Consider the following 27,056-nt stretch of genomic DNA (forward strand, 5'->3'; position numbering starts at 1 on the left):
TTTTTAGTCCTTATAGTTTCAAAGTGGTTTTTTATGTATTTTAATTCCTTTTTAATTCCTATAATTTAAAAGTAATTTTTTTACTCTTATATTTTATATTTTAATTCTCTTTTTTTCCTTATCATCAAAATATGAGTAATACTATCAATTATAATTAACTACAAAAATATTAACAAGTAATTTGTAACTAATTTATGGTCAGATAATTTGTAATAAAAAAATAGTTAATAATTTATAACTAATTTGTAGCTCTCTCTCTATATATATTGATTGTAGTAAGGACTAAAATATAAATTACAAGAACTAAAAAAATTAGGGACTAAAAAAAATTAAAATATAAATAATAAGGATTAAAAAATCACTTTTAAATTAGAGGCTAAAATACAAATTGTAGAGACTAAAAATTATGTAAAATTATAGAAATCAAATGAATAATTTAATGTAGAATGATTTGCAGTTAATTTTCATTTCGCAAAAAAAACTTGCATTTATTTTTGTTGTATGTTTCATTAGTTTAATATTTGATTTTTTTAAAATAAACTAAAATTTTACTATAAAAAATTAAAATGTCACTAAAATTAATTTTTAATTTATTTATGATGTAATTTTAATATATAAATATTTTTTTATTGATTTAGGATAAATAAAATTGAGTCTGGATTACAATCACCTTTTATTAGTTTCACCATATATAATAAAACTATTTTAATAGAGAAAAGGAATATTAGGATCTGTCCAAAGCCCGATCCGAAATAAAACCCATCCGACCCTATTTCAGTTGCACGGTGAAGCAAGTAACCCTAATGCTATGCTATATGATTTTCTGAACGTTCTCACGACACGCCTACTCATTGCACTCTTCGATCGCAACTCTCTTTTTCTTCCAAAAGGGAAAACGAATCTCAAACTTCACAAGTGTTTGAGGCGCCATGGCGGATCGGTTGACGCGTATTGCCATCGTCAGCAACGACAGGTGCAAGCCCAAAAAGTGCCGCCAGGAGTGCAAGAAGAGTTGCCCCGTCGTCAGAACCGGTAAGATCTAATTCCCCCTTTTTCCGCCGAAACCCTAATTTTTTGGTTCTGTCTTAATTCTGATGGGAGCTTTATGGGGACTTACTTGGATTGCAGGGAGGTTGTGTATTGAGGTTACTTCCTCGTCCAAGATTGCTTTCATTTCGGAGGAATTGTGTATTGGATGCGGTATTTGTGTTAAGGTATTGTTATTGGAGATACTGTTATTGTGTTGTAAGCTGGTGGGGGTTTTGTTTATGTGATGAGATTGTTGTTTGCTTTGTGTAGAAATGTCCTTTTGAAGCTATTCAGATTATCAACTTGCCGAAGGACTTGGACAGGGATACTACTCATAGATATGGTCCTAATACTTTTAAGCTGCATAGGTGAGTTGATTTGATTTGTTTCACTGGAGAAATTTGAGGCTGTGGTTGTTTTGTTTGGTTTGTGATGGACTGATTTGTGGTGGCAGGTTGCCGGTTCCGAGGCCCGGGCAGGTGCTTGGGTTGGTTGGGACTAATGGGATTGGGAAGTCCACCGCTCTTAAAGTTTTGGCCGGGAAACTGAAGCCGAACTTGGGTCGATTCACTGTAATAGCCGGAATTTGTGTTTCTTTGCTGCTGAATTGTTTGGGGAGTTTTGTTGCGTTTGTTTGATTTTGGGTTTTTGGTTGCAGAATCCCCCTGATTGGCAGGAAATTTTGACCTATTTTCGAGGATCTGAACTGCAGAATTATTTTACTCGGATTCTAGAGGATGATTTGAAGGTGATGTCTGCATCCTTGTTCAATATGTATGCATGTCGTTATGTCTTAGTTATTTGGATTCTGGCAGTGTAAAACTGACTAAATGATGACGCGCTCCTAGTGTGGTTTTCCAATTTGGATTTATTGTTTTCTTTCTAATCTTTTTACTGGACCAATAGCCAATTATGTGATATGTGAGTCCATGAACCTAGTGTGTTAGAATTGCTTCAACTGAGAAGGGATACAATAAATTTGGGAGTTGGGAATAGAGAGTACGGAAATTTTTAGCATTGTTTGGGAATGGAGTCAAAAAAGTTTATTATTCTATTGTAGTGTTATCTATGGTGGATGGCAGCTCATATAATTATGGAAGATGGTGTTATAGACAGTGGGAGAAGCATGGAGGCTTTAATGAAAAAATTATACATATATATATACAAAGTGTACTAAAAAAACTGCAGAATATGATAATAAAAGAAAAATTAACATATATGAAGAACAATAAACTTGATTGGCCAGTTTCTGAGATTCTACCATGATATGGTCACTATTCGATACAGTGTTCTATTTACTCCTTGAGATGGCTAACTTATACAGCATATCACATTGACACTGACGTAGCATAGCTGAAAAGGTGGTGACTTGTGAGTCCATTTGGCAGTGATATGTAGAAGAAGTTACAATGTGCAGTTACAACTTACATTATAGATATTGTTTAAAGTACTGGGAAAAGTCCAAGTTAATTACTAACTGCTTTGATTAATAATATTTGTTCTTTCAGTAGTCTGTAGCATTATATTGCCCTAGTTAGTATGTTTAGATAGTAGTCGTAGTTCACCAAAGTACTGCGAAGGAGACTGTATCATATATTTCTCGGAATGCAACAATGTGTGTGTTTGTGTTTATCTGAATGTAACACTAACCATATCATCAAACTATTATTATGTTACTACAAAATTTGAAGGCCTGGTAATATATATAGATGTGCGTTTGAACTGAAGGCATTGTAATCCTTAGGTAGCTATACTACAGAATTCTTCAACCTTTATTGCTGAAAATTCCTTTTTATTGTTACTTGATAGGCTAGCCAGTGTTGTGCATACATTTTTTTTCTGAACATTCATTAATTTTAAGTTTGCTTGAATTTTGTTCGGATCATATAGTATACTGATTAGAAGATAGTTTTTCTTCATGCTACTAATTATACTAACTTTAATAATATTATATTTGTATATGATATATATAGTATCATCAAGCCCTTGTATGATGACCATATTGCTCAACTATGCTTATATTTTAATATATTTGTATATGATATATAGGCTATCATCAAGCCTCAGTATGTTGACCATATTCCAAAAGCTGTGCAAGGGAATGTGGGGCAGGTGCTAGACCAGAAAGATGAGAGAGAGAAGAAGGAGGAGCTTTGTGCTGATCTTGAGCTTAATCAAGTTATAGATCGTAATGTTGGTGATCTTTCGGGTGGTGAGCTCCAAAGGTTTGCCATTGCGGTTGTTGCGATCCAGAATGCTGAGATATACATGTTTGATGAACCTTCTAGTTATCTTGATGTGAAACAGAGGCTGAAAGCTGCCCAAGTTATTCGATCATTGCTTAGGCCTAATAGGTTGGAGCCCCTTTCTCTCAGTAAATCTGCTTGAAATCTGTCTATATCATCTGTTCTATGCTGAATTACTTCTCAGGATAAATATTGAGTTTGTTTGCTTTTCACTTTTTCCAGCTATGTAATTGTTGTTGAGCATGATCTTAGTGTCTTGGACTACTTATCGGACTTTATTTGCTGTCTATATGGTAAACCTGGTGCATATGGAGTGGTGACACTTCCTTTCTCGGTCAGAGAAGGAATTAACATTTTCTTGGCTGGCTTTGTTCCAACAGAAAATCTTAGGTTCCGTGATGACTCACTCACCTTCAAGGTATATATTATTTATGCATCCCCCTTCCTCTCATTTTCTGATCATAAACCCAATTTGGGTGATGAAAATGAAAATATTCAACACTGAAACTTAGTGGTGTTTGTTTTGACATGCCAAAAATATAATTGAGTGAAGAGCTGAAAAATATTTATCATATGGGAGGTCACTGAATATCCAGCAACAATTTCATGTAGTGTTACTGTTGCATTCTTTATATTATTAGATGCTCATACTTTCAGCACCTTAAAACAAAAGTATTTTCAAACATCATAAATCAGTGCTTAATTATTCATTACTCTAAATTTCTCTACTGAATTTTAAAATCCAAACAAAATTTTCAATTTTATCATACACACCCTGGTCTCATGTTGTGTCTAGGTTGCTGAGACTCCACAGGAAACTGCTGAGGAAGCTCAGACATATGCTCGATACAAATACCCAACCATGAGCAAAACTCAAGGCAATTTTAGACTTCGTGTAGCTGAAGGAGAATTTACTGATTCTCAGATTATTGTGATGCTGGGTGAGAATGGGACAGGAAAGACGACATTTATTCGAATGCTGGTATTCTTTTGGTCATTCTTGTTTCTTAATGGAACTAAGTAATTCTTCAACACATTTATTCACCTTGTTCCGGTATTATCCAGGCTGGTTTATTGAAACCTGACACCATAGAAGGTGGATCTGAGGTGGAGATGCCTGAATTTAATGTTTCATACAAGCCTCAGAAGATTAGCCCGAAGTTCCAATCAACTGTTAGGCACTTGCTACATCAAAAAATACGTGATGCATATACTCATCCCCAGTTTGTGTCAGATGTGATGAAGCCACTTCTTATTGAACAGTTAATGGACCAAGAAGTTGTGAATCTTTCTGGTGGAGAGTTGCAGAGAGTTGCTCTGTGTCTCTGTCTTGGAAAGGTATTATAAGCTTCATCCGTGAGAACTGCTTGACATTATTTATTCACCTCAACCCTTTTTCTTTCCTCCTTACATTCTTGCATAGTTTTCTATAAGGTGGTGATGTCAAGTGCGATGCCTTTCCAGATAATGAAAATGAGTTTAGTGCTAATCCTTTGTCAAAATTTTTGGAACTACTTCCTGTCTCTTAAATCTAAATAGCAATAACGTTTCCTGATTCATTGCTGTTTTACTAATGCTGATGTTGTGGCCAGATTTTTTGAACTATATCACTTGGTTTTGTTGTGTGCTGTCTATGTGTCCATTAACTTTTTTTTATGTCAAACCAAATAACTTTTCTAAGTTTTCTGATCTGTTGCTCTCCTACCATAACAGCCTGCAGACATCTATCTGATAGATGAGCCAAGTGCGTATCTAGATTCTGAACAGCGAATTATTGCTGCCAAAGTCATTAAGAGGTTTATTCTTCATGCAAAGAAAACGGCTTTTGTCGTTGAGCATGATTTCATCATGGCAACATATCTTGCAGACAGAGTTATTGTTTATGAGGGCCAACCATCAATTGACTGTATTGCAAATACTCCGCAATCATTGTTGTCTGGGATGAACCTTTTCTTATCAGTAAGTTTCATTACCTTTCTATGGTTCCATTAATTTTTTCCTTTCAATGTCTTGGTGTTCTGTGCTTATTATACATGCATGACATATGAAAAGTATTCCATCACTTCTGCAGCATCTTGATATCACATTTAGAAGGGACCCAACTAATTTTCGCCCAAGGATCAACAAACTTGATTCAACCAAGGACAGAGAACAAAAGTCTGCCGGGTCTTATTATTACCTTGATGACTGAGTTCATACTTTGGGGCTGGTCCGTCCTTGTGCATTTGTAATTCCACTTAGAATACTTTTCGTGGCAAATGGAAACTAACTATGCTTTCTATTGTTGCAGTTCTTTCACCAACACAACCTTGCATCTGTTTGAGCTTTTCATGGGATCTCAGATTTGGTTCAGTTCATGCCTTGAAATATAAGATTGCCATTTTTGCCGATGAAAGCATCTTTCTCAATGAATAGAGGAGCCTGCATGCAATTGCAAGCCCTATGTTGGTTGGTGCATTTTGTATATTTACCCTTATATTTAGTGCAGTTACTCATCACCAGGTTTGCTACGACTTGGGTGGGTGAATCTGAATATTACATGAGTTTATATTGGTCATGGTTTTCATTCGATGTCCTAAGTCCAGAGGAACATTCATAATGTCAGACTGAGTTTATCGCCAATTTCAGTTGAGTATGTAACGAAGTTTACGTTCATTCCATGTTACTTAATTTAGATAGATGTCTTCTGTTTGGAATATGTTGTCGTTGAGGCTGATATCTTCGTGGATATATATCATTACATTTTTTAGATGAAATTGCGGCTATTATGTGATTTTATTTGAAGGGTGGTTGTTATTTATTATATTCCCTCTCAATGTCGGAAAATAATTTTACAAAATAAATGGAGATTATTATCTGCTAATGATTCAACAGTTGGGCTAGATGAATAAAAGGAATAATAAATTAATGTAAAAAATAATATAATATAACTGTATTTTCTCTGGTCTCAAAATATTTTTTTGTTCCGAAAAAAAAAAGATATTTCGATTTTAAATATAAGAAAATTTTATTTTTTTTATTTTATTACTTTTAGAATATTTTTCATTTAACTGAGGTGTTAATTTTAATTATTATTTTTTATTTATGATATTAAGGTCTAATAAAAAATGTTTTTTAATTAGTTAACGTAAATTGATTTTTTTATTTATATTTGAGACAAAACGAGTAAGCTTTTTTTTTTTTTTTTGGATGGGTAATACATTGAGTAATGAGTAAGCTGGATACATGTAGTAGGGTCATTACGTCCTTCACTACTTTTTTCTTCCTGCAACCCAAAATAATAATTAAAAGACAAAATTATCCTTCTTTGTGTAATGGTCAGCACCCCCTTTCCTCACCTGCACCCAGCGCACCTCACCCACCACCATGCCCCACCCAACACCCTCACTACTACCTACTTGACAAAAACAAGTTTCTCCAAATTAGTTTCAGACACCAACTCAAAGCAACCATGTGAATGATGGCTTTATTGGTTCTGTCTGCCTTTATCGAACCCTACCCCATTGAATTCATCATCCATGTATGTGAATAGAACCCTGGAGGAAGAGAGGGAAACCTATTGCAGCTATGTATTCAAGTTACACCTTTCACCATCATGTCTTTCCTTCGTCACAAAACCCATCTTTCTCAATACGAAACATCCTCAAATCGAAAATCAAGAAAAAGAAAATTTGCCAACCTATTTTGGAATAATTATTCTGAATGTTTACAGGTAATTCAGAAAACTTATTTAAAAATAGCTATTCTAAAATATAATCATATTCTCGAATAACTATTTCGAAATATCAATACACTTGTGAAATGACCATTCTGCAATAAAGGGATGGTAAAATCAGAGTTTTAAAACATTTGGGGTGCATGAGGCAATTGCTTATCCGTAATGTTGGATTATTGCGGTTCTCACTGCAATATTATTTTGTTTGGACTTTGGAGTAACCCAAGATGTCTTTTTCTGGTGATCATGGCTCGGCTTGATTTTTTTGTCTGTCAGATGTGAATTATTTGAAAAATTTAACAGTTGTTAATAGAAAAAAGAATGTTTCATGCGATGAGATGTATGATTTTTACTTTCAACCAATACATCACAAATAATGCTAGAGATTATTTTTAAGATTGTCAAAGCCAACAAAATTATCATTTATGATTGCTTGATGATATAAAAATTATTTACATGTATGTACTATTTTTTGTCATGTATCGTTATATTTCTGTACCATGTTGGATAAAGATTTTCATCAAAGGCAACTTACATGTAGTTTCATAGCTTTTTTTTTTTTTAAAATTTTATTCTCTAATTAAAATTGATCTTTCGTCTCGACAACTTACGCAATAAAAGTAAAACTACCTACCTAAATTTTGTTCTTTAAAAGTTGCAATCTGTAAATAAACTATTTACTCCTTGAACTTGAAGTGGAATAGCTTTCTCTATAGAAAACAACAACTCTTTTTTTTTTTAATCACAAACCAACATCTCTACAAGGCTATAACCTGCGGTTTTTCTTAAACCCAAGTCCTGGATAGATTGTCTCAACTCGGTAGCATCTTTCCAACTTCCTGCAGCAACATACATATTTGACAATGATATGTAATATCCAACATTTTGAGGTTCAAGTTGAAAGAGACGTTGAGCAATTTGTTTCCCTAACTTGAGATGGTAGTTGCATGCACTTAGGAGAGTTCCCCATACACCTGCGCTGTCACACCCCTTAGCAAACTCATAAGCCTCATCCAATCTACCTGATTTTCCTAGCATGCCAACCACATAAACTTGGTGTTCAGTCTCAGGTTGTACTCCATATTTCTCCAACATACACTCATAGTACCTAATACCTTGGTTCACAAGTCCTGAATGGCTGCATGCTGATAAAAGGCTAACAAAAGTGCTTTTGCTCACCATTGCTCCTGACTCACATTTCATGGAAGAGTTTGATTGCTTTCTCACCCTTTCCATGGTATCCATATGCAGAAATCATAGAATTCCAAGCTGACTCTGACTTCTCCTTGGCATGTCTGAATACATGGAGGGCAGTGTCCTATCTTCCACAGTTGCTATACAAATCTATAAGAGCTGCTGATATGAAAGAATTATGTTGAATGCCAGTCCTGAACACATGGGCATGGACTTGTTTTCCATGTCTTAGGACACCAATTTGAGTGCAAGTTGAGACAACACCTATGATGCTGATCTCATTTGGTTCGAACTGAAGATCGCTGATAGAGAGCTATAGATAGCAAGGGTAAGCCCAATCAAAGACTACACTAACTAAGCTACTGATAAAGAAAAGAAACGTAAATAATTCATTCATTGCCTATCTCACAATACAAACACATATATATCCAATCAGTGGATAACTTTAGGGAAATAAAAACAAATAAAAACGAAAGCCCAAAGTAACTGAACATAAAGGCCCAATTCACTTCTGGTAAAAATCTTTCATCCAATATGGCTTGGAGGTAATCCTAATGGGCCTGTTGGTCTGCGGCCCACTATCAATCGCGGAATAATTTCAGTGCTTCTCTACTTTCTCTATTATGAGATAAAGCTGAGATCATGCAATCCCATGAGCACAGGTTGGGAGTAGAGAAGAATTTAAACACTACTTTGGTACTATTGATGTCCCTGCATCTGTCATACATTGTAATTAACGAGTTCTGATCCCAAAGGAGACTTAAGTGCAAGGCCGTGGAGAGACTTTCCTAGGTTGAATAGTTCCAGGTTTGCACAGGCAGACAAGACACTAACAAGGGTTATAGAGTCATAGTTTAGAGGAGGTTCCCGTCTCATCAACTTGAAAGTCTCTAGAGCCTCTCTAAAATGGTTACATCGCACACACCCCGCAATTAGTGTTTCATGAAGCTATATCTGCTAAAGCATAATTCTCATGCAAAATTGAGAAACTGGCTGTAAGGTCCCCATAATTGATATGCATGTGCATGAGAGTATTTATTAAAAGAACGAGGTTCAAAAATCCAGATTTCAACTGCCAGCAGTGAACTGATTTTCCAAGATGGATAGTATAAATATTAAGGGAGTTGCCGGATGAAAATAGCAAAAAAAGTTGATGAGCTGCAATTTGGACCCCAACGTAGCATCTCTCTGAACAATTTTTGAGTTTCATCAGAATACCTGTTATGGGAATAGCCAGATATCATTGCATTCCATGAGACCGAGTCTTTCTCAGTGGTAGAATTGAACAAGAGCTCTGCTTTCTCCACAAGGTTGCACTTTGAATACATTTCTATCTGGCTATTCAGTAACATAACATGATCAAATACCATCTGTCTTCGAATTGCGAATCTATGGATAGTTCTTCCTTCTCTGGGATGCATCATTTCTGCACAAAGTGGAAGTATGGTAGTTAATGTCACTATATCAGGCTGGAAAAACCCTACCTTTTGCTTTTGAACCAGAGGATCAAACACTTCATTAACCTTTCCATTTGAAGCAAATCCTTCCATCATTGCATTCTAGGAAACAATATCTTTAAGTGCTATTTCTCTGAATACTGTTTCAGCAGCCTTGAGGTATTCACATTGTGAATATAATGAAATGAGAGAGTTGGCAACTGAAATATGTGACTTGTAGCCTAGCTTGATTCCCAGCCCATGAATGGACTGACCAAAAGCCAGCTCTCCCAAACTTGTAGATGCTGAAATGGCGCAAGATAGACTGACATGATCTGCTGTTTCTTCAGAAGAAGTCTTCCTTTTGAAGTAATACAATGCTTTCTTTGGAACACTATTGTAAAGACTTCCTCTCATAATTGAGTTCCATGAAACTATATCTTTACATTCCATCTCTTCATATAGAGTCAGAAGAGCTTAGATCACCACATTTAGCATACATGTCAATAAGAGCATTGCCTAAACTGATATCCACAAGCATCCCAGATTTTATGCTCATACAATGAATTTCCTGTCCTTGATCAAAGTTTTTCACATGAAACGAAGCTGAAACCATAAGCAATAGAGTAGTGGAATCAAACCCAGTTTGGGCCTTGATCATTTTCTTTAAGTCAATTGCTGTTTTATAGCAGTTATTTTCAAGAGATACTGAAACAATAGCATTCCAATCAAGCACATCTCTATTGTAAATCTCGTCAAACAAACCCTTGGAATAATCAGTGAGTAGAGATGTTGAAGTGGGGAGGGGAGCTAGAGCACCTATCCTTAAGGCTGCACAATGGGAAACAGTAGCAGTCACAATTTTGGGTTTTTTTTAGGCACAATTTGATGTAATCAACAAGCTCAAAATGGATATCTCTCACAAGTAGATGTCTTTATGGCATTTCCTCAAACAGCTGAATGACGCTGCATAATATGGGAGGAGTGTATATGGAAACCCTGTGTCGCTTAACAATGCTGAAGTTCTCGTTTTGGTAGTTCTAGTTATAAATTAAATGGGATAATGGTGACATTCTTGGTCCAAACAAGGCTAAATTTTCATTGGCCAATCTTGCAACGTGCTTCAGCGGCAATCGGAAAACTACCAATGTCCTCATTTTCACTTCATTCTTGATTGTAGCTACGAAAAACCCCGCCTTGCGCTGACGAACACGAATTTTTGAACTTTGCAATTTCGATGGCTGTGCATAGCGGCAGAATAGCTCCTACGTAATTACTCTATTTTATTCATAGGAAAGAAGATTGTAGCGGTGTTTGAACGTTGCTAAACTCGAATATTTTTGCGTTCATGACTTTGTTGTCTTGGTCTAGTCACATGTCACTAGAGATGAAACTAGTTCAATCGCTCTTCTTAAGTGTGATGCAAGCAACTGTCTATAAATATAGTTAGGTGCTACAAATACTTTTGTTTTTGTACCCAAAAATAAAAACTTTGTTTTAAACTGTCAAGTTAGCCAATGTATTTTGAGAATATAGTGCTAATTGAGTTTTGCATTTTAGTAACATTTTTAATTAGGGAGTTTTAGGAATTTATTCCCAACTTTTTTTTTTAAGCCATTATTCCCAACAGTTAAAGCTAATTAGATGACCAAAATTAGAAAAGGCAACATCTAATTTCCTGTTTGCAATAAAAGAGAGGAGTGGTACATTCGAATGTCTTCGGTATTTATTTATTTATTTTTAATTACAAGCGCAATTCAATATCAACTGAGACATCAGCGTTCAAAAACTGCATCCTTATCTAGGAAAATGTCAGCTTCAATTTCTCCAATTTGCAATGTTGGAAACTTGATACAAAGCATGTTCTTCCCATTGTTACACATGAACCATATTGTCTCATGTCTCCAACAACATCCTCAATGTGGATACATATTCTTTACTTCCGAAAGTATACATCTTGGTCTTGACGTTGGAAACCAAACCATCATTAATAAATCTCTTCCACGTATCTCCTGTCCATAGCGTTTTAACAAACATGATCCTGAAGTTGGCCTCACCAAGGTGGATGATCATCTGCAGAAGTTTGAGGAGGGATTGGCTTCCATTCAGGTTTCTCATCCCAGTACATATCGTAATAAATGTGGCCAGGAGTGTGATCCAGCACGCAGCACCATATACCCGTGTACCGTTTAACACGTTTTCTGAATCTATCTTCCCTTTCCTGATAAAATAATGCATAGATCAGGACATGATAAACGTGGATTTATTTGCGTTTTTTACACACAAAGTGAAACTTCAAAAGAAATGAGTGTAGTAGTCCTTGCCTTGTCACTGAAACCTGAGAAAGCATCTTGCATTGAAGAGAACTGAATGACTTTTATATCCTTGAATGATAAAAATACTTTCATGTACTGCAAATGTAGAAACCAACCAGATTCAACATATTTTAAATAAAACACTGATAATTGTGCATAGTCTATTTGTAGTTCTTTGTCTATCCCTCATCCATTCCTCAACCAAAAAATAGTTGTAAACAACCATGAAATTATATGATAAAAACATGAAAAAAAAAACAATGACATTATGATTATCTGATAAAGGAAGGGCTCAATTTTGATGGCATGAGACTGGTAAGGGTGGTTACTGCCTACACGAAAAGAATTCCCCATTCTGCAATTCTTAGAACAATGGTCTTCATCTTCCACGAAAAAAAAAAAAAAAACTGCCCACGCAAGAGACCAATCATCTTACATGTTTGGGTAATTGGTGTAGAAAAAAAGTCTTCACTTGAGGGTAATTTTAAGGAATTACTTTTGAAAGAAGAATGAGTTTTATGTTTGGGAATATTCATCCAAAAGTCATTTTGGGTAATTGGTACAGAAGATACTAAAATAACTTTTGACCCAAAGTAAGATTTTCTTACTTCCAGTATCATTTCTTCTAGGACCCAGAATTAGATTTCAGGTTCGCAGTAATACATGACAACTTGGCCACTAAAAAATTTTCCCCACCAATCAACCATGTTTTCTAGGTGAGGTTTCCAACCAGCTCCTAATCCTTAACCTTAATGCAAGTTAATGAAATAGACTTGGTACAACCAAAAAAGATCTGACACACAAAGATTGTCATAGTCATACCAATGTACTTTATAGGGTATAGATTTAGAAGAACTTAAAAGTCTAGAGCTGAAATAACCATTAAATGCATCAAGTTTGAAATACCGTTTCTTCATTGCTATGCCTTGGAAATTTGAGTACTCCCCCAACAGTGGTATTATTTGATGCAAAACAATCTTGGGTTCCATCCTTACAGAGCTGAACATCAAGCCATGACATCTTCACCTGAAAGTCAAGACCCCGGGCATAAGTTTAGTGAATGAGATACAACAAGAAAGGAGAATTCACAATTTCAAATGTGGATGGAAATGAAATTTATTCACCTCTGAGGGGAGGGAGGGATTATCAAGTATTGAGTACTCCCTAATATCTACTCCAGAGCCAAACTCTTCCTCTGGGAGTTCTTTCAACATGACATTTACCTGCAATAGAGTACATTTCCATAGCTGAGCATAAGACTGACAAAATGTTTTTTTATTATGTAAACAGGGGAGAGGCAGAGACGAATAAAAGATAGAGAAGAGGTTACATTAAATATTGTAATCTAATGTGCACGGGGAATTAAAAAGGTTTGATATTCCGTAGTACTAATCTGCAGGGCTTTTATCTCAGTATCCAATACTTAATGTCTACATCTAATTCATGAAAACAGATTAAATCAGAATTAGTGAAAGCCCAAAACTTTAAAACCATACAAAAAAAATCAATTAATTGAATAAAATAAAGCATAGAATTTCCTTATTTGATTTTATGTGGATCATCAACAGGACATGTTTGAACCAGAATCAAACACCTAAGTAGTCATGTATATTATGGACTAGAAGTGGTGAGCAATACAGTGTAAATGAAAACTCATGTCCACTCTTCAAGCTGACTCCAGATCCCTTGCGCTTCTTAAAATTATAAGGGCATATTTGATCACAACTATTCACATCAAAGGTCATTTCCTTTTGATTCTGTATCAAATAGCAGTAACTGATAATTATGACAAACCATTAGCACACAACCAAACTTGGTGTCTATGTTTTTCTGGAGGTAGAACTAATAAATTATTGAAGCAGCAAAACATAAAATGTTTGAACCATTGAAAAAATTGAAATTGTCGTCTATATATATAGTGATAAATGTAAAATATTACTGATCTAATAAACCAAAAGAACTTTGAAATCTAATGTGTGGGGCAGGGGTTCTGGCATAGCAACTTAGTTTGACTTTTTGAGAGACGTATGTTGCTTTTACTCAGTGAAAAGTGCTTATTATAGAGTAATATTTAAGTGTCTGACCATTCTCTGTAAGCAGCTTCTCAAATTTAATTGTGATTTTTGAGGGCTGCTGTTAGAAACATGTTGACAAGTTTTTCAAGCCAAAAATTACATTTACCTTTTTTCAAAGTTATGAAATACAAATACCATTAAAATACTTCTTCGTCATAACTTTATCATTGACTTAGATTTTCCCATTTTTGTTCAATATTTCTTTCATTACTACAACTACAATTATAACGAAAAACCTTTTATTTACATATATATGAACTAATTTTTTTCTTTTGTCATCCCACAAATTGAAATCCAAAAGTTTAACATACTATTTGATTGGAGAGAAAAGGAGAAATTTTGATGAGAAAACCCTTGTTCGGTTCACAAGTTTGGATAAGCATGGAGGAAAAATCACAGGGACAAAAATCTGTAAGAAATTGACATTTAATATGGCTTTAATGCCTTTTGAAACCCATTGTCCCCAATACTAAGAACATTACTGCTTGCTTTACAATTTTCATTTTCTCACATCTAAAGCAAGTACTACCATCACAGTTAGTTCACGTGAATATGTAAAACATCAATTTCAAAAGCTTTGGAGAGGACTAAGTACTTGACATCAAAATTTCTAAGGCTGTTATTCATCAATCCAGTCGATCTAAAGAATAAGTGAACAATAATAACAATTTGGGAACTACTTGGTCAAACTAGAAGTACCTCAAATACATGATCCAAAGGACAGAGAAAAGGTTGTCTAGTTATAGACCCGTCCAAAACACCAGGATGGGGAAACCATAACCTATCAATTCTGCACCATAGTGGAGGCATGACCTAAACATATACACATAAAGAACTGAGTTATGATCAAATTATATAATTTATGAAGTGAAAATGAACTACAAAGGAGAAACCGTCAATCTTAATCACCAAACCAGCTGTATCAAATGCCCCCAGGTTTAAAAGAAAGTTGACAGATATATCAACCATAGCAGCATGTTAGGCTGTAAAGATTGTTTTTATTACATTTTTTATTTTAGATGGTAGGACTGCTCGCAACTTTAATCATGGGAAAGTCAATTCCATGCATACTTTTTCCACACCGATAGCCTTTTGGCCTTTTTTAATGGAATCTTATTTATGAAAAGGGTGAGAATGATAGGGAGGGGGGCGGGGGGAGAAATGAGCAGTGAAAGTATGCTAGTTCTTTCAATTGAATTGATTAGTAAAAAATCAATTACATCAATATTAAAGAGGAGAGAATGCAAAGGAATTATTAAGTATTAAGGGACTGTCAAACAAGCTTAATGGGTAATATTGAGCCAAAAAATAGAAGTTCATTGCAAATTTCATGTAGTTGCTAATGGTTTATAATTTACAGGACTCATAAGAAAAGTTAATTAACAGTGCTTGAGATTACTGATATGAGATATTTGCAATTCAACATTATGATCCCAGAAAATAGTTCTCACCAGTGTCCTGTTCAAAAGGGAAGCAATTGCAAGTGCTGTCCTAATCTGTTTTATCTGGAAAAATTCATGTACAACATAAATTAGAAGATGTAACATCATAGTTTCTGTTTCAAATGCAGAAGTGAAAAGGATCAGGTCGATACATGCATACTTGGTAATTAACAAGTCTAAAATGCGATTCAATGGTATGATTCCCACTTAGCAACAAGCTTTTTGGAATAGATGGCTTAAATGACAAGAAGCCCCCTGCAAAAAGTTCCTTTCAAGGAGTCAACATATCAATCATAGGCAGATAATAAAAATAATGCATTGAAAAATTAAATGCTAACTTTGGGTTTTCAGCATAAAGGTATAAATGTATGATGCTAGCTTGTATGCTTGTTGGGATCTATATTTGGGTCTTCCAAGCACACTAGCACAGTGTTTGAAATCTCAAACTTTAGTTTGCTCCTAAAATTATTTGTTAGGATGTTTTCTAGCAGAATTTCGTTCCTAAAAGCATGTTTGACTCGAAGCAAAAAAAAAAACCCTGTTTTTGCATTAGATTGACAATTTTATACTAAGACAAGACAGATAATGGAATTAGTGTGTTCACACATGCATTGAACAAGAATATGAAGCAAATTACATGATAACCAAAATTGAGCAAGAAATAACTAATTACCAGGAGGATTATAGTATTCAGGTGGATCACGGAAAACCATGGCTTCTCGCAGTCGGTGGCGCTTTCCTTCAGTGCCTGCATATTGAAATGTTGTGTGCACTGCATATGGCTCCAATCTGAGTTGCTGATACATTGCCTACAATCATGAATGCAAGTACATTCTTAGGAAAAACTGGCACACAGTTTGTTTCTCTACATCACAGGGTCCAAGCGAGATTCACTTGGACAGTTAATTGTGTAAAAGAAAACAGAAAGTAGATATTGTATAAAATCAGAAAAGAAGGAATTTGTAATTGTTAACTAGATCCTACCTGGACAAAATATGTATGTCCACTACAGAAGATGCTCGAAGGCAAAATTCCCAGCTTTAGATTTCCATCATAAGCATAAACAAGTCCACTGTCCTCATCAACTGACGGTCCTAATTGTCTGTGTACAATATCATTAAAACCATTCTGATCCCATATCTTATCATCAGCTAGAAGCAGTTCCTTCCATTCCTTTGCTAATTTTTTCGCAGACTCTGTAGGTCTCCAATGGAAAATTCCTATGTTGTAAGCAGCACCAACTATACAAGGTGATAGACACAATCATCAATAAGTATCTCTTCCATTAAAGCTAAGAAATTGTGATGCTATACAAAATGAGAGATAAAGATAAAGAAGTGAAAAAGAGCATTGAGATTCAAAACAAAAATAAGGAAGAAAACAGCTTCAAAGTGTGGTATTTAATTTGATATGCTAAAGAATATGCCTGAAGTTCAATAAGATTATCTTTCTTTTCTAAATAGAGAGAAGACACATAATATAATAAAAACTTCAGACTCTTGGACAAAGTTTGCATATTTGAAAGTGCTTTGCTAGCTTCTAATGTAAAGCCATAGCTAAAGAGTGACAGGATATTCTAAAATAATGCCTGAAAACAGAGTTCATATAAAAGCTTCTCTATCATTCATATACGGATCATTTCCAAGACATATTCACCTTCTTGCCAAATTTCCAGACTATCATCAACCACTGTTGGAACAACTTGATCACTGGATGTTAAAACATCTGCTTCGGGATAACGAGCAAGATATGGAAGTGGGTTCTGCTCCACAATCACACAATTGCATATAAGTTTTATGAATAAAATATATCTCAGAAGAACAATCATATAATATGCTTGGCGATTTCCTTAAAGATGAGTATAAAAGATGACTATGCACACGGAACAAAACAGATAAAAAGTCTTGTTAGTGGCACCAACAAAAGTGGGAGCAAGATAATAACAGAGAATTAGCAAGCTGGAAAAGAAACTACTACAACATAAATGACAAAAGAAAGTAAAAAAGGGAACACCCTAATCACTACATATTTTACAGCTCCTTTTAAAATTTGGATGATTCATAAAAACAAAGCTAGCATATGAATCACCCTTAAAAATATAAACTAAACTTGTATTGAGAAATGGAGAAAGGTACCTTCAACCAAACCATGTCAGTGTCACACATCAATAGCTCATAACCAAAAGGCAATATCAAGTTGATCAGAAGAACTTTTTCTCTCCCCATTTTATGAAATGTTGGAGAACCCCAGCCAACATCATCTGTACTCATATGGCTGCCCATGTCAAAAACCGGTATCCCTTTCCAATAAAGCGCCTCCAATAACTTGATATCCATTGCACCTAAAAGGTAGATTTTCAGAACCCTTTTTAGTCAACTGTACACTACCAGATACGCATCTCTAACAATGGCAATTACAAAACTCAACAAAAGCACATGATAGAGAAAAATAGAAGGCTTAAATCGTGAGACTCACCAACAAGATAATTAGAAACTCCCAGATCATTCAACTGTTCAACCCAAGTCAGAATAAAGTCCATAAACGCATAGTTACCAAAGGTCAAAATTATAATATTATCTTTCACCCTTTGCTGAACCAATTCTTTGGTCAATCTGAATGCATTCAAAGATGGCATCTTTTTATTGCGTGGAGGAACACTCAAAATAGGCCTTGTCCTCATTTTTCGTGCCTCCTGAGGAACAGAAGGCACAATATGCACAGTTTCCGACTGAGAACCGTTGAGTGTTTGTTCTGTAAGACGAACATCCTCATCTGAAAGACACGCGCAGTTTTTTAAGGTTTGAAATCACAACCACATACTATGAAACAAAATAAAGGGTCAAAAAGAAAAAAAAAACATGAAGCAGCTCAATGAATTGAAAAGTGTGACAAACAAAAGGCACCATTAACAAATAACAAGGCATTAAAAGACACACGAACAAAAGTGAAACCAATGTCAAATGCTCAAACATTATATATCTTCTCCCAAAAGAGTATTTGACATTCAAGGGAAGTAAGAGAAAAGGTGTGATTTTTAGGGAAGCAATACAAGTATGAATGAATGAGAGTGTGGAAAAAGGGTACTTGAAAGGGACCAAGTAGAAGGAATGGCGGAGGGGTGGCGAATGGCGGAGAAGACGTAGAGTGAGGAAAAGACGATGCCAACGATGACAATAGTGTAGATCGTGAGGAACAGAGGCCTCGAATGAGCCACTTCCTCACACGCCATCGAACGAAGAACAAATCAGAGAGAGAGAGAGAGTCCTTTCAGATTGGCATTTTTCCAATTTCACTCTCTTATTGTGTTGTGCTGTGATGAAAGGTCAACCCTCAATTCATCCCTGTTCAGTTCAACATGAACATTGAGAAAATACTCTGCCAGAATGAATCTCAACTACTCTGTAACAAACACTGTGAGTGCGAGTGGGAATAAAAAAATAAAACAAACAAACGCTGTTAAAAGTCATGAAAATAATTATTTTAATTTTTTTTAGTAAAATATAATGATTTTTATCCATAGTATAAATTTTTTTGATGTGTTGGGATAAATTTTAATAACTAAAATATTTTATTTTTTTATAAATATTTAAATATTTGAAATTTATTTATTTACTTCTCTTACAAAATTCTGCCGTCAAGCCCATAACTATCTTGCTGTTTCATTTGAAGATTTCGATTGATTTTTCCAATATTCCGTTTACGCATATGTATTGCATTATGCTTTGGAACTCATGCAGTAGTATTGTTACTGATGTATGTTATGCACGCAGGATGAAAAATTAGTCATTTCTTTTCTAAAGGTGTAATATTATTGTATCATATAGCTCTTCCACGGGTTTTCTTGTAAAGGTCGAGTTGGAAACCCGTATATTTCAAAAGGTGTATAATATTATTATATCGTATGTTTTCATTTAGGGTTTATTTGTTTTGAGACAGAAATAATATCCAAGACAAATTTTGTACTTTATTTTAACTCAAAAAAAAAATTTCTTTAAATCAAATACACCCTAAGTAAAACTGATGAAGCGCAGTGTAGCCAGAAAGCAGGAGCATATACGAGTAAGTATGCAGCTCGAAGGTAACTCCATTAGATGTTTTTATACGTGATTAACAAAAATATTTTATTTTTACAGAGACTAAATAAAAAAAATTATTATGACTAAATTGATATTTTTCAACTTTTACACGATACCCAAACATATTTTTACCTTAATAAAATGTTATTCAATTGATTGATTATTACGATATCTAGTTGTATTAATCTAAATATTAAAAAAAAAAATAGGATATAACTTTTCTATGTGAATCTTGTGTACTAGTTATCTTGCTCAAGCATTATCCAACCCAACTAATCTATCACCTATTATATTCAGGGAATAAGATTCACAGACATCTATGGCGGACTACCGGAAATTAGCAACAAAACATATTAGAATTAGAACATATGGCATGACATCGTGTCAATTCATCAAACGCATGCAAGTACAAGCAGTAAGTACACGATCAGCCAATCCTATAAAAGGATTTGCAATTTCAAAACTGAACAAATCTTTCTTAGCGTCGCAGTGTGATAAACAATGGCTAAACAAAAAAGAACTGAACCTTGCGCTACAGAATCTTTTTGCTATATAGAAAGGTAGATTCTTCAGTTCAGTATGTTATTTTTCTTTCATTACAAATTATAGAAAACTGAACAATTCAAGCCCAATTGCCATCTGGGATAATTCATATTAATCTTTGAGCGCACATGGTATTGAAAAACAAAGACAAGGGGATCCTGGTCATGGAAGAAACATCAGTTCTTGTGTTCTTTTTCGATGTCATAAAGCACACACGCATCTGCTGCTGTCTTCATCTAAAATCACAAGTGTATTTAATGAACAACTAATTACTAATAAAAAACATCAGATAAACACATGAATAATCAGTTCTTATTCCAAGACTCTCTTTATATAGCAAGAATGTATAGACAACTCTTTTCAATTCCCAAGTCATAATATTAAGTTATTGATAAAGAGTCAATATATTCAAAATCAAGTAAGAGTGCATTGAGGCACCACGGAACCTGCTAGTTACTGATTGTGCTGAATCTTAATCCACATTTTAACTGTCTAATACAATCCTTAGACATAACTAATCACCATCTGCAGTATAATACATTTTTAAAACTGTACTAAATAAAATACAGTTTATGAAGTTTTGTGCTGACTTAAAATATAAAAACTTGATCGCAAGTGAATTTCTTTTCTTCTTTTTTTGTTTGGGAAAAAGATTGGTTTGTGATAATTAAACCGAAAAAGCAAACTAGAATGCACATGATTTTGAATAGATTTTCTTTTCTTCTCTAATGTGTTGCTTCTTTTTAATTGTTTTTTCTTCCTCATCTTTTCGTTATGGAGTAGGGTGGTCAAAATCTAAATATATATAGCACCTCAAAAAAATCCAGAATATATATATCACATACGAACCTGGATAACATTTATAATTTGCTTGACTGCCCATCCAAATAAACTAGTACCCATTAGAAGAGAAAGGAATGATATCTTTTGTAAATTACTTGATATAACCTGGAAATAGAAAAACAAATTGAGAAACTATGATGATCACAGCAAATGAAAACTTCTTAGATAATCTAACAGCAGTAGGCTGTAGGGAGCACTTACGTCTACCAGTTTCTCTGTTTGATTCTCGGCAAGATAAAACAGGATTAAGTAAAGAACCTATAGAAAGGATAAAACAGGATTAAGTAAAGAACCTATAAAGGATTAAGTAAACAGGATTAAGATGGCATTACACTTGCCTCACATGAGACACAGCAGTAAGCCATAAACATCCTATTTCCATAGTATGCCCTGAAAAGCCAGCTGCTGCTGTCTTTTACATCTTTATGACTAGTCTTTCCCGTCAAGAAAGTGCTGCATTTTAATGTAAAAAAAAAAAATCCAAATATGAACTCTCCATCAAGACTAAAACCAGTAACTGCAGAATTATACAATTAGAGTCAGGGAAGAGAAAACAGAGTTGACATGCATTACCTGTACATTTGCAGCCAGTGGCTGGCAATATCTAAAGCGAGCAATGACAAGAAGCTAAGGCCAGGCCTTTACACAAGTTCAACCCAAAAGTCAGTTGAACATGCTTAAAATTACGGTGACTGAAATACAACTTAAAAGGGAAAATATCTTACTTGTACAGTTGGGAAAGGACTACAAGTAGACAAGCAGTGCTAATTCTGGTATTAAGGAAGCCACATTAATTCAAAGCACACAAGAATTGAACAACATAAAGAAGTTATAACAGCATCAATCATCACATTTCCTTTGATCTGCAAGCATAAAGAGGGCAGAGAATAACCTGTCTGTTACCATGTCCAGCACAGCTCCAAAGGTTGACACTGAATCAAAAAAATAACAATACAAAATAAAAAGTGCTAGATTAATATATTTATTTATTATACAGAATAATTGTCTTTTCAAAATAAAAATAAATAATTTAGGATTTTAGGGAGATGGGTAATTATCCCAATTCCATTTAGGGCATGCTACGAGCTTGGCAGAAAATTTGCACCCAACCTTTTCACAAATGCTGTGTGATCATACCAATTAAGCCAACCCTCTTTAGCCTATATGCCATATTATCCTTCTATCTTCTTATGGCCTACAAAGTGTTTTATTAAAAAGTGTGAAAGTCAAACAGTCAACAAAATGCTATCACGGGAACAAACCAAAACATCCTTAACCTTGGCAATCAGCACAAGATGAATCCACATTTGGTGGATGCTTTATGTTTTCATCTAAATTTGCCGCTAAATAACCCATAGTTAAGTGAAAAGTAGTAGAAAAATACCTATATTTGTTCATAGAGCATAAACCTTAGGATTGTGTGAAAATCAGTATTACCTCAAATTCATACTGTAAATGTGTCTCAAAGAAATATCTAAGCAAATTATAGCTGTCATATATTGGCATTCCCTCAGTTTCAAACTGATTTTCCAGATTTAAAGTTCCAGATGATTTTGAAGGACTCAATAATTGGTAAAAGAGTCGGCAAAAAACCAAACTTTACCTGTTCTCACAAAACAGAAGGAAGCTAAGGGTACAAAAAAAATTAATGCAGATCATAATCAGAATGCTATAAACCACAAGGGAGTCAAAACAAAGTTAATTAGTTATCCCTCAATTTATTGACCAACTTTTGCCCAAGAAGGTTAGTGTGGTGTATGCAAAATTGCAAATGCAATAGTGTCCATTGTGGACATAGACAAATTGTGGTCAAGGATTTTTCTTAGTTGAGCATTGACAATGACATTATAAGTGAATTCAATAAGAAAACCATAACAGATAAATGTATTGTGATCTGACATCAACAAAAAAAGTTTATACCTTGATTAAATTTGCGGGCACACCAGCCATCAACAGCATCACATACAAAGCTGGCAAAACAAATTCAGCCAAATTATGTCCCACATTCCATGAACATAAATGACGAAAAAGCTCAATACCAAAGAAAGTCCATAAAATGGTATCCCACCTTAAAAAATACAGAATAGAGAATAAGATTTTGTTTGATAAACATTGGGAGAAGGCAAAACAGTTTAAAAGAACCCGGATGTATCCTGCATCACCATGGACATGGTCAGGAGTTAAGACAATGTATTCACAGAAAACTGAGCCAGAAGTTGAGTAAAATCTCTTGAAGTTGAACAATCCAATATAAACAGTGTTACTCTAATTACAATATTAAACTTCCATTTGTTTAAAACAATAGTTGCTAACACATGGTATAATCAAATAAAGAGTACCAAAGCCCCACGTTCTCCTCAAAAAAAAAAAATGTGCCGGGATAAATTTTCTGTATCACTCTGTTCATCTGTCCTAAATCAGAGTTATATCCCATTATTCTTAGCAACAGATTAAGTATTAGAACACACCATTGCTTCTGCAATATGCAAGAACTAAGTAAAAAAATCCACCAGTATAACTAAATACCCACCAATTATATTAGGAATGTAAAGGTACACTGACAATTTACTGGATCTTGGTCCTGGTTTCTTGGCCATTGAAGCTTCTTTGTATTCTAAAACTTGACTAATAAGGACAGGATTGCCAATCAAATATTCACCTGCATACATAGTTTCCAGTAAGAAATTCATCCAAATCTATAAAGCCACGTGCTCACAGATACTCCCATCCCACGCCATGCACATATAAGCATAACCATAATGGAAGGTGCATTAAGTCGCAATGATCTACCTAACCTAAACTAACTATTCATCCAGATACACAAATAATAAAAACTAAAAATCATCTGATAATGAAGTTCCTTAGTATATATATTCTTTCCTACAGAAACAAGCAAATAAAAAATACTAATTCTCCTCTCCGCAATAAGTTAACCTTCCAAATAGCAGTTACTGGCAACCTAATTATTAGTTCAATCTTTATTATTTTTTTTATGTTGTGAATTTAATTAGCAGCAAAAAGTCAAATCAGAAATCGATGCCAAATCAAAAGAGTTCCTAATTCGAATCTACAAGTCACAAAATCGAAAGTTCGTTGTACAAGTGCATTGCATTGACAACGCTGAGCCCTAACACGCAATAAATTGGAAGGAAATCGATTATTCTCCAATGCTATAAGCTAAAAGTGAAATACAGGGGAGGGAATTGAAAGAGAGAAAAATTTGCGATACCGGTGGCAAGGGAGGGAGGACTATGAAGCAGCCAAGAAAACACTATACATAATTTTCCGGAAGCGGGGAGCTGAGAACGGCGGAGGTGGTGGCGGAACGCGCGAAGGATCGGCGAAGGGAGATTGGAAAAGATTCGGGAAAGAGAAGTTAGCGTAGTATACGTTCAAAGACAACAACAAAAAGAGTATAAGGGCTTCTTTTTTTTTTTAACTTAAAATTGTAATTACAACGGGGTTGCATTTTGAAAATTTATTCAGAATAAGCCTAAGTCTTACAATGAGAACTTCTATTTTTTTATAAAAAAAAATGTAAGAACATTCTAACAAGTATATAACTTTTTTCATTTTTTAAAATAAAGTCATAAAGTATAATACTACATTTGCTTTTCAACTTTATTTATTTATAAGTCGTGAAGTGTAAATGTGTAATACAACTTTCACTTTTTTTTTTGAGTTATTAATTAATTAATGTTCATCAAAAGAAAATTCCCGTTATTAATTAATGTTTCTGCCGTATCTTTTGTCGTGGTTTGTAGCTTGTGCTGTTAGCTCCTTCATCTTCATGCTCATCATATTTTTACTTTTAATTTATTAATTTTCACTTAAGTGCCGAATCAATTTTTAAAATCATAATGATTTTGAATCCATTTTTTAAAATTAATTTGATACCGAACTGATTTTCAAAAGGAATTCTCAGATTTGGTTTAGAAGCCAAATTGTTTAAAGTTTCGGAATTGATTCAATTTGGATTTTTTTTTAATCAACTTTTGCACGCTGCTTATGTAAAAAAAAAAAAGTTTATCTTATTCGTTAAGTTCGATTGTGTTGAGTGCCGACCTTATTTGTTTGGACAGAAAAGAAGTTTGTTTACCTTATTTTAAAAGTCTTATTTAAGGGTGCTTAAATTACGAGTCATTCATCCAACATAAATAAGTTGGTTGGATAATTTTTATATTTGAAATAGACTCGAACTCAATCAATTAAATTAGTTGAATTCTTTTGTTAGATCACAAATTTTAATATTTGAACGGGTCAATTCGATGATTTACGCATTAATTTGTATTATTATTATTATTACTATTATATATTAAAAAAATAAATACTATTTTAATTAAGAGAAAGTCCTCTTTCTCACTCTGTTCTCACTCATTTGAAAACATTGAAATTTTTAAATTATGATATAATAATTTTAGTTTTTGACTTTGTAAGTTTTGTGGTGTGGTATTTATTTATTATATTTTAATTTTTAAATCATGTTTAACATGATTTGTTAGTTTATATGATGAACATGACAACAATTCTTCCCTGGGATTTTTTTTTAGTGTTTGACTACATGTACAATTATAAGTAATATATATGGGTTATAAAAAATATGAAAATTTAAAAAATAACTGAAAAATTAAAATATTTTGATTCATTGACTCAATTCAACTCAAATCGTTTACTAACTAGTTGATTTGGGTTGAGTTTTATTTTTTCTTAAAAAATCGACTCAAATCAACCTATTCAAAATTGTTTGGATTGAATTATGAGTTTAAACAAACTCCACCCAAATCGACCCAGGTACATCCCTAACCATACTTAAGTATGATTACCTCTATTATAAATTGTTTATTGATAAAAGTTAGAGAAATTTAAATATGGATTGTATGTGTAATTTTTTTTACACTAAACCCAATAAAACTTAACCATTCAGCCACATCAAATTAATAGTTAAAAAGTTAATTAAGTTATAAAAAATTAAAAAGTTAATTAATCTCTCTTTTTCTCCAATTATTCTCTTGAATCAAAAACTTATCAAAACAGAACATGTACTAATAATAAAACTAAGGTGTCAGTGTATTTATTTACTGTTCACATAGGTTAACTTAAATTTCAAAATATTAATCAAAACAAATTTAAAAAATGAAATAACAATAATAATAATAATATTAATAACTGAAAAATTAGAGTTTTACTCAATATTTTTTTAGGAAGTTTTAGTCAATCTAACGAGAGTTAATTGGATCGTTCCATCTATTTACAAACCAACTATCTTGGACACTTTCAAATCTATATGCACACACAATGACAATAACATCATAAATGTAAAATGGAGGTTGTTATTTGTCCCTACAACCATTGTTATGGTCCCTATAAATTTTTAAAATTCATGAAAAAGACTTTTTTACCCTTCAATTCAAACCTTACCACCCCTCTCTCTCCGCTTTTTAATATAATCATGATTTCGTTGTGTTGAAGACACACAAAATTGTGATCCCGATGTAGTATAAGGGGTACGTACAAATTTTACAACGAAAATATGTTTTATTTTGGATTTTGTATGCAAAAACATGTTTTTATTTTATATTTTATACAAACTTCCTATACAACAATGAGAATATATTTTCATTATAGTACTTGCAAAATCCAATACTCAATTGTACTGGTTACATACAAAATATAAAACAAAAACATGTTTTCACGTACAAAATCAATAATGAAAACATGTTTCTATTTTATATTTTGTTTGCAACCCTTGTACTATAGCAAAAATACGCTTTTGTTGTGGATTTTGCATGTAATTATACAATAGAAACATGTTTTCATGCGAAAGACATTTTTGGAAAGAAACAACCATTTAGAAGGATCATTGACAATAATTTTGGAGTCAATAGCAACTCCCTATACAATATCAATGGTATCTTCCAAAGATTAATAGACTACACTGTTCATGTCCACCATCACCAACCGAACTTACAAACCATTCTTTGAGAGAAGTAAAAAGTGTTGTGCTGCCATCACAATTCGGAAATAGTAGTGGCCTACTAGCCTATTAACCATGTATGGAAATTAAATTTGGACTATAAAGTTCTATGATTATAGAAACAATCAGGGTATACACAATACACAATTAAGAAAACCATTTTGAAGC

The 27,056-nt window shown here is 33.8% G+C and overlaps 3 protein-coding genes and 1 pseudogene across 3 annotated transcripts; 1 reads left to right on the top strand and 3 right to left on the bottom strand.

Annotated features, from left to right (window-relative positions):
• The first annotated feature begins 779 nt into the window (after window positions 1-779).
• Window positions 780-5,971, top strand: LOC100797423 (ABC transporter E family member 2). The gene is made up of 12 exons (XM_003537665.5): window positions 780-1,032; window positions 1,129-1,214; window positions 1,300-1,397; window positions 1,484-1,601; window positions 1,688-1,777; window positions 3,079-3,383; window positions 3,498-3,693; window positions 4,072-4,257; window positions 4,341-4,613; window positions 4,989-5,234; window positions 5,347-5,484; window positions 5,566-5,971. The coding sequence occupies exons 1-11, from the start codon at window positions 930-932 to the stop codon at window positions 5,464-5,466; spliced, it is 1,821 nt and encodes a 606-aa protein (XP_003537713.1). The 5' UTR covers window positions 780-929; the 3' UTR covers window positions 5,467-5,484; window positions 5,566-5,971.
• Window positions 5,972-7,561: 1,590 nt separating this feature from the next.
• Window positions 7,562-11,153, bottom strand: LOC100788808 (pentatricopeptide repeat-containing protein At4g19220, mitochondrial-like; annotated as a pseudogene).
• Window positions 11,154-11,274: 121 nt separating this feature from the next.
• Window positions 11,275-18,868, bottom strand: LOC100789338 (arabinosyltransferase XEG113). The gene is made up of 13 exons (XM_006590703.3): window positions 18,537-18,868; window positions 17,928-18,224; window positions 17,588-17,793; window positions 17,109-17,214; window positions 16,437-16,693; window positions 16,126-16,261; window positions 15,613-15,707; window positions 15,462-15,515; window positions 14,710-14,823; window positions 13,060-13,158; window positions 12,842-12,961; window positions 11,945-12,031; window positions 11,275-11,841 (listed from the first exon to the last, which is right to left on the bottom strand). The coding sequence occupies exons 1-13, from the start codon at window positions 18,679-18,681 to the stop codon at window positions 11,674-11,676; spliced, it is 1,884 nt and encodes a 627-aa protein (XP_006590766.1). The 5' UTR covers window positions 18,682-18,868; the 3' UTR covers window positions 11,275-11,673.
• A 1,115-nt stretch (window positions 18,869-19,983) lies between these two features.
• LOC100797963 (probable CDP-diacylglycerol--inositol 3-phosphatidyltransferase 2) lies at window positions 19,984-24,436 on the bottom strand. Its single transcript, XM_003537666.4, has 11 exons — window positions 24,144-24,436; window positions 23,445-23,573; window positions 22,983-23,067; window positions 22,835-22,884; window positions 21,807-21,846; window positions 21,640-21,684; window positions 21,488-21,553; window positions 21,253-21,367; window positions 21,116-21,172; window positions 20,921-21,019; window positions 19,984-20,307 (listed from the first exon to the last, which is right to left on the bottom strand). Exons 2-11 carry the CDS (start codon window positions 23,509-23,511, stop codon window positions 20,248-20,250), a joined length of 684 nt encoding a protein of 227 aa, XP_003537714.1. The 5' UTR covers window positions 23,512-23,573; window positions 24,144-24,436; the 3' UTR covers window positions 19,984-20,247.
• Between the last annotated feature and the right edge of the window lie 2,620 nt (window positions 24,437-27,056).

The sequence above is a fragment of the Glycine max genome, chromosome 11 (genome assembly GCF_000004515.6).
Source record: "Glycine max cultivar Williams 82 chromosome 11, Glycine_max_v4.0, whole genome shotgun sequence".
NCBI lineage: Eukaryota > Viridiplantae > Streptophyta > Magnoliopsida > Fabales > Fabaceae > Glycine > Glycine max.

What these genes read in the sequence shown, in the direction of transcription:
- LOC100789338 (XM_006590703.3), bottom strand. Translation starts at nt 18,681, where the DNA reads ATGGCGTGTGAGGAAGTGGCTCATTCGAGGCCTCTGTTCCTCACGATC. An exon ending in CTTTGGATCATGTATTTGAG is followed by an intron (nt 13,159 to 14,709) that starts GTACTTCTAGTT and finishes ACTCTATTGCAG; the next exon opens with GTAAATGTCATGTTGAAAGA. An exon ending in ATCCCTCCCTCCCCTCAGAG is followed by an intron (nt 12,962 to 13,059) that starts GTGAATAAATTT and finishes CTTGACTTTCAG; the next exon opens with GTGAAGATGTCATGGCTTGA.
- LOC100797963 (XM_003537666.4), bottom strand. Translation starts at nt 23,511, where the DNA reads ATGGCCAAGAAACCAGGACCAAGATCCAGTAAATTGTCAGTGTACCTT. An exon ending in TCTATTCTGTATTTTTTAAG is followed by an intron (nt 22,885 to 22,982) that starts GTGGGATACCAT and finishes TTGTTTTGCCAG; the next exon opens with CTTTGTATGTGATGCTGTTG. An exon ending in AAACAGAGAAACTGGTAGAC is followed by an intron (nt 21,020 to 21,115) that starts GTAAGTGCTCCC and finishes TTCTATTTCCAG; the next exon opens with GTTATATCAAGTAATTTACA.
- LOC100797423 (XM_003537665.5), top strand. Translation starts at nt 930, where the DNA reads ATGGCGGATCGGTTGACGCGTATTGCCATCGTCAGCAACGACAGGTGC. An exon ending in TCATTGCTTAGGCCTAATAG is followed by an intron (nt 3,384 to 3,497) that starts GTTGGAGCCCCT and finishes CACTTTTTCCAG; the next exon opens with CTATGTAATTGTTGTTGAGC. An exon ending in CGACATTTATTCGAATGCTG is followed by an intron (nt 4,258 to 4,340) that starts GTATTCTTTTGG and finishes GGTATTATCCAG; the next exon opens with GCTGGTTTATTGAAACCTGA.